This window comes from Sus scrofa, chromosome 14 (genome assembly GCF_000003025.6).
Source record: "Sus scrofa isolate TJ Tabasco breed Duroc chromosome 14, Sscrofa11.1, whole genome shotgun sequence".
Taxonomy (NCBI): domain Eukaryota; kingdom Metazoa; phylum Chordata; class Mammalia; order Artiodactyla; family Suidae; genus Sus; species Sus scrofa.
In genome coordinates this window covers 92,252,354-92,260,016 of record NC_010456.5, presented here as the reverse complement: position 1 = coordinate 92,260,016, position 7,663 = coordinate 92,252,354, and the positions used below count along the sequence as shown (strand labels likewise).

Genomic DNA, 7,663 nt, shown 5'->3' with positions numbered 1-7,663 from the left:
TTTGTTCTTTGGAGTACCAATATTGGGTTTTTAAAAAATAATTTGATAACAGGAAAGGAGTATGTGTGATTATTTTACTTTTTGATGTTTAAGGGATATTATGTGCAAATTCAGCCTACTGTAATCATGTGATTTTGCTATTGCTTTTGGCTAACTCCTTTTTTGGAAATGCCGTTTTTTTAAACAAGGCATATACTTTTTAAAATAGTTGCTATGAATGTATAAATTTAAATTTCTGAATTAAAATGATATTATTACAAGTGGAGTTAAAATAACTAGAAAATTGTGTGTTGATTTTTCTGACATACTGCACCTAAAACTAATCACCACTAAGTTGTGCCAACAGGTTAGTTATATCATTTAACTATATAAAAACTTCCTGTAGTGTGGCTTCAGTTCCTAGCTCCAGAACTTCTGCATGTTGTGAGTGTGGCCAAAAATCCATTTATAACTTATAGTTGGTCCACTGTATACACAGTTCCTTTACATAGGCATTTCTGCATCTGTGGATTCAGTCAACCATTGGTTATTATAGTACTATCGTACTTACTGTTGAAAAAAGCCTGCATGTTGGTTAGACTTACACAGTTCAAACCCATGTTGTTCAAGGGTCAGTTATACATAGTTTTGACACAGTGACCTTTTATTACAGACTGACAGCCATTAGCCTTCACATTAAAAAACTTGATTCGGTTATGCCCATCTCTAAGGTTCTACTTGATTTTTTTTTTGGTTTGTTTTGTTTTTTTGATCTGAAAAGGGGGTGGGATCAAGATGGACTAGGAAGACCCTGAACTAACCTCCTCCTCTGAACACATCAAAAAATACAACTACATATAGAACAATTTTTGCTGAGGGTGAGCCGAAGACTAGCAGAACAGCTCTTGTAAAGAGATTTAGTCAGGATCTTCCTACAGGGTGAACTAGAAGAAGGCGATGTCACAGGCTTGGGAATCCTCCCTAAGGAGCAAGGAGTTTAAGCCCCTTATTAAGGATGGAGCATTTCCTCAAGCTGCAGTGTAGGTTGCAGACATGGCTTGGATCCCAGTGTTGCTGTGGCTGTGGTATAGGCTGGCAGCCACAGATCCAATTTGACCCCTAGTCCAGGAACTCTTACATGCTGCAGGTGTGGCCTTAAAAACCAAAACACATATACAAAGAAGAGCATTATATAATGATAAAGGTAAGTACAACTAGAGCTATAACTCATTAACATGTTCACCTAATATAGGAGCACAAAAATTATATATAAAGCAGATATTAACAGACATGAAGAAATTGACAATAATAAAAATAGTAGGAAAGTTTTAACACACCATCTATATCAGTGGACAGAGCAAACAAAATCAATGCGGAAACAATAAGTTATGAACCTGACTAGTATCCATTAGGATGTGGTTTTGATTCCTGTCCTCACTCATTGGGTTAAGGATCCGGTGTTGCTGTGAGCTGTGGTGTAGGTTGCAGTTGCAGCTCTAATTTGACCCCTGGCCTAGGAACTTACATAATAAAATAAAATGACACATTAGACCAATTGGACTTAATAGATACTCATAGGACATTTTCAAAAATGGTACTCATACATTCCTTTCTAGTGCACATGGAGTGTTTTCCAGGATATATCATTTGCTAGGCCACAAAAAAGTCAACAAATTTAAGAGGACAAATATCTTTAATTTTATTTGTCTTTTGTCTTTTTAGGGCCGTACCTGTGGCATATGGAGGTTCCCAGGCTAGGGATCAAATCCGAGCTGTAGCTACCAGCCTACGCCGCAGCCATAGCAACTCAGGAGCCAAGCTGTGTCTGTGACCTACACCACGGATCATGGCAATGCCGGATCCTTAACCTGCTGAGCAAGGCCAGGGATTGAACCCGTAACCTCATGGTTACTAGTCAGGTTCATTAACTGAGCCACTACAGGAACTCCTAAGAGGACTTTTTTTTTTTTTTAATTGAGCATCATTTAGTTTATATATTTATTTATTTTTACTCATTTATTTATTTATTTATATCACATCTGTAGTTGTATAATGATCTTAACAATCCAGTTTCACAGGATTTCCATCCCATAACCCAAGCACATCCCCCCACCCTGAGCATCATTTAGTTTAATACACTACTTTCTAAACCAAACATAAACTCTAAGGTAATTTTTTTTATGTTCCTTTTTAAAATAATGTTTAAATTACATATTTTTAAAAATTTTTAAATAAGAATATTTTGTACAAATTCCCAATCCTAGCAAATTAACACACGTAATTTAACTCATTTCTGTATCAGTTCCTCCTGGGTGGCAACGTATTTTGGCAGAATGCGAAGTTTGTGTCAGATGACCCTAAGAGGACAAGTTATATCCAGAATTTTTTTCCAATCACAACTGTATTGAAGTAGAAATCAATTATAGGAAGAAAAATGGGGAAAACACAGGCACATGGAGACTAAACAACATGCTACCAAAAAAACAATGGGTCAATAAACCAAAAAAGACGGAGTTCCTGTCGTGGCACAGCGGAAACGAATCCAACTAAGCATCCATGAGGATGTGGGTTCAATCCCTGGTCTTGCTCAGTGGGTCAGTGATCCGGTGTTTCCTTGAGCTGTAATGTGGGCTGCAGATTCAACCCCTAGCCTGGGAACTTTCATACATTGTGGGTGCAGCCCTAAGGAAAAAGAAAAAAAAAATGCGAAAGGAAAGGAAGACAAATGGAAATAAAAACACAGCTTTCCAAAACGTTTTTGACACAGCAAAAGCAGTATTAAGAGGGAAGTTTATAGCAATAAGCCCTATCTCAACAAACATGAAAAACCTCAAACAACCTAACCTACCATCTAAAGGAATTAGAAAAAGAATAAATAAAGCCCAATGTCAGCAGAAGTAAGGAAATAATAAAGATCAGAGAGAAAAATAAGTAGAATATAAACGAAAAATCAGTAGAAAAGATCAATGAAACTAAGAGCTAGTGTTTTGAAAATATAAAATTGATAAACCTTTTCATTAAGAAAAAAGGAGGGCCAAAATAAAATTAGAAATGAAAGAAGTTACAACCTGTATCACCAAAATGCAAATAATAAGAGAAAGATGCAACTGATTACATAATATTCCAGACTGAATCAAGAAGAAATCAAAAATCTGAATAGAACAATAACATACTGAAGTTGATTCAGGAATAATTAAAAAAAAAAAAAACCAACCAGCAGAACCCCAGGACTAATCTTTCTCAAGCTCTTCTAAAAATTGAAGAAAAGGAAACACTACCAAACTCATTCTATGAGGCTAACATTAACCTGACACCAAAACCAGGCAAAGATGCTACAGAAAAAGAAAATAACAGGCCAGTATCTTTGATGAACATAGGTGCAAAAGTTTTTTCTTAACAAAACATTAGCAAACCAAATTCAGCAATACATTAAAAGAATCACGCATCATGATCAAGTGGAAGTTCTAGCCATAACAGTCAGATAAGAGAAATGAAAGGTATCTAGATTGGAAGAACAGAAGTAAAACTCACTATTTACAGAAGACATTATATATAGTATGATATATTATCATATATATAGTATATACTATACATATAGGAAACCCTAAAGAATCCACCAAAAACCTGTTAGAACTAATAAATGAAGTCAATAAATTTGCAGGATACAAGATTAATATGCAGAAATTGGTTGCATTTCCATACACTAATAATGAACTATCAGAAAGAGAAGTCAAGGGAGTTCCTGCTGCGGTGCAACAGGTTAAGGATATGGCATTGATGCTGCTGTAGGTTAAGGATATGGCATTGATGCTGCTGTAGGTTAAGGATATGGCATTGATGTTGCAGTTCACAGTTGCAGCTCAGGTTTGATCCCTGGCCCTGGAAGTTCCATATGCCACAGGTGCGGGCGAAAAAGGAAAGGAAAAAAAAAAAAAAAATAGAAATAGGAAAACAATCCCATTTACAATCATGTCAAAAAGAATAAATTACCTAGGAATAAATTTAAGCAGGGAGGTGAAAGACCTATACTCTCAAAAGTATAAGACATTGATGAAGGAAAATGAAAGTGATACAAATAGACGGAAAGATATTCCATTTCATGGATTCGAAGTATTAATATTGTTAAAATGTTCATACTACACAAAGCAATCTATGGAGTAAATCAAACCCATAATGTTTTCCAAAGAATCCGAACAAATGATTCTGAATTTTGTATGGAAACACAAAAGGCTCCAAATAGCCAAAGCCATCTTGAAAAAAAAAGAACAGAGCAAGAAATGTGCACCCTGACTTCAGCTTATACTACAAAACTACAATAATCAAAATAGTATGGTACTAACACAAAATCAGAAACATAGATTCTTGGAATGGAATAGAGAATACAGAAATAACTGAAACACATACTGTAAATTAAACTATGTGAAAGAAGAATATACAATGATGAAAACAGAGTCTTCAATAAATGGTGCTGGGAAAACCGGAGAGCTACATATAAAAGAATGGAATTAGAACATTTTCTCACATCGTATACAAAAACAAATGCAAAATGGATTAAATACTTGAATGTATGATTTGAAACCAAAAAATCCCAGAAGAAAATGTAGGCAGTATGCTCTTTGACATATGTTGTAGCACTAGTTTTTTGGATCTAGCTCATCAGGCAAGGGAAACACAAGCAAAAATAAATAGGGCATAATCAAACTTAAAAGCTTTTGCACAACAGGAGTTCCTGGCTTTTGTACAATAGGAGTTGTAGCTCGGTGGGTTAAGAACCTGACTAGTATCCATGAGGATGTATGTTTGATCCCTGGCCTTGCCCAGTGGGTTAAGGATACTGTGTTGTCGCAAGCTGCAGCATAGGTCACAGATGCAACTCTGATTCAACCCCTAGCCTGGGAACTTCCATATGCTGTAGGCACGACCTTAAAAAGAAAAAGAAAAAAAAGCTTTTCACCACAAAGGAAACCATCAACAAAATGAGAGGGTAATCTACTGATTGGGAGGAGATATTTGCCAATGATATGTGTCATAAAGCGTTAATATTGAAACTATATAAAAAACTCAGACAACTCCATTTCGAAAAGAAGAAAAAAATTGTTTAAAAAATAGAGAGGAGTTCCTGTCGTGGCGCAGTGGTTAACGAATCCGACTAGGAACCATGAGGTTGCGGGTTCAGTCCCTGGCCTTGCTCAGTGGGTTAACGATCCGGTGTTGCCGTGAGCTGTGGTGTAGGTCGCAGTCGTGGCTCGGATCCTGCGTTGCTGTTGCTGTGGCTCTGGCGTAGGCCGGCGGCTACAGCTCCGATTAGACCCCTAGCCTGGGAACCTCCATATGCTACGGGAGCAGCCCAAAGAAATAGCAAAAAAAAGACAAAAAAGACAAAACAAACAAACAAACAAACAAAAACAGGCAGAGAACGCTCTCTTTCTGGGCCCAAACTAGTTTTGTGGCAAAATGGCCAAAAGCACCAAGGTCGGAATCGTGGGTAAATACAGGACCTGTTATGGTGCTTCTTTCAGGAAAATGGTGAAGAAAATTGAAATCAGTCAGCACACCAAGTACACTTGCTCCTTCTGTGGCAAAACCAAGATGAAGAGACGAGCTGCAGGCATCTGGCACTGTGGTTCCTGCATGAAAATGGTAGCTGGTGGTGCCTGGACCTACAACACCACTTCTGCTGTCATGGTAAAGTCTGCCATCAGACAACTGAAGGAATTGAAGGACCAGTAGAAGCACTACCAATGGAAACTTTGCTAGCCTATAATAAATAGGTTAATTTATGTAACAGAAAAAAAAAATAGGCAGAGAAACTGAATAGGTCTTTTCCCAAAGAAGAGATACAGATGAACAAAAGGCACGTGAAAAGATGCTCAAAATCATAAGTGTTGGTGAGGATATGGAGAAAAGGAAACCCTAATACACTGTTCGTGAGAATGTCAGTTGGCACAACCACTATGGAAAATGTGGAGGTTCCTTTAAAAATTAAAAATAGAACTACCACATGACCCAGCAATTCCATTCCTGGTTATATATCCAAAGAAAAAGAAAGCACTATTTTGAAAAGATATATGTACCCCCCTATTAATAGCTGAGATATGGAAGCAACCTAAGCATCCATGAATAGATTCATAGGCAAAGAAGATGTGGTACATATATACAAAATGGAGTATTACTCATATAAAAAGAATAAAATTTAGTCATTTGCGACAACATGGATGGACCCAAAGAGTATGCTTAGTTAAATAAGTCATAGAAAGACAACTATTGTATGTTTATATGTGGAATCTGATTAATAAAACTAATGAGTAAAACAAAACAGAAACAGACTCACAGATACAGAGGAACAAATTAGTGGTTACCAGAGAGGAGGGCTAGGGTGGAAGGTGGGGCAAGAGAGATGGAGATTAGGGATGTGAAAACTATTAGACACAAAATAAATTATAAGGATGTATAGCATATAAAATATATTCAATATTTAATAGTAACTTCATATGAAATATAATCTGAAAAAATTGAATCACTATGTTATACACTTGAAAGTAATATAATACTGTAAGTCAAGTGTGCAGATGAAGGATTCACAATTATAAGTCCTAAGAAAGGGAGGTCAGCAGCCTATCATTTGGTGTAAACTGAAAATAACAGTAAATTGGAGCTCCTGTCGTGGCGCAGTGGTTAACGAATCCGACTAGGAACCATGAGGTTGCGGGTTCAATCCCTGGCCTTGCTCAGTGGGTTAAGGATCTGGCGTTGCCGTGAGCTGTGGTGTAGGTTGCAGATGCGGCTCGGATCCTGCATTGCTGTGGCTCTAGTGTAGGCTGGCGGCTGCAGCTCTGATTAGACCCCTAGCCTGGGAACCTCCAAATGCCGCAGGAGCGGCCCTAGAAAAGGCAAAAAGACAAAAAGAAAAGAAAAGAACAGTAAATTATGTAATATTTGTTTTTTTTTTTCAATAGGCATTTTAATGGGTGAGGGGGTGTGTGTGTGCGCGTGCGCGCGCATGGTTCAGGAGAAGTGTCAAAGGTTTTATCCTTGGGATACTGCCTTGTCCTGCTAGAAGGCTAGAAGCCTTGCTAGAGTTTAGTTATCTCTCTGCAGAGGCCTAGATGGAATCATCACATACACGGAGTTTTTCAGTTCTTAGTAACTGCAACAGTTTATCACCAGGAGAAAAAGAGCCCTCACAATTAGGACACTTGGTGTTTCTGCCTCAGTTAAGTAACGGATTTGCCGTGACCAATCACCAACAGAGTTTGAAAGAAATGATGTGAGTGGTCACTGATCATGATGTGCATCCATTATTTTTTCCTTTAAAAACACTTTTATTGTGGTAAAATATACCTAACATGAAATATACCCTTTTAACAACTTTTAGGGGAATTCAGTGGCCTTAACTACATGTACAATGTTTTGCAGCCATCACCACCATCCACCTCCAAAACTTTCTCATGAGTCCAAACTGAAACTTTCTACCCATTAAACAGTAACTGCGTTACTCTCCCCTATCCCCTGATAACTACTATTCTCTGTAATTGTGACTCTTTTAGGCACAGTATATATAAGGGCAATATTTGTCCTTGAAGTATATATCATAATTTCATCTCTTCTAAAGGTTGAATAACGTCCCCATTTTATATTTTATACACATACATACACATGCATGCGTAACATTTTGTTTATCCTT

The 7,663-nt window shown here is 37.3% G+C and overlaps 1 protein-coding gene across 1 annotated transcript; it reads left to right on the top strand.

The window, feature by feature from the left end:
* LOC100524282 (60S ribosomal protein L37a) lies at positions 5,419-5,777 on the top strand. The gene has a single exon (XM_003133119.4). The coding sequence runs from the start codon at positions 5,434-5,436 to the stop codon at positions 5,707-5,709; it is 276 nt and encodes a 91-aa protein (XP_003133167.1). The 5' UTR covers positions 5,419-5,433; the 3' UTR covers positions 5,710-5,777.

Bases quoted from the DNA above. Each gene is read 5' to 3' on its own strand.
- LOC100524282 (XM_003133119.4), top strand. From the start codon at position 5,434: ATGGCCAAAAGCACCAAGGTCGGAATCGTGGGTAAATACAGGACCTGT.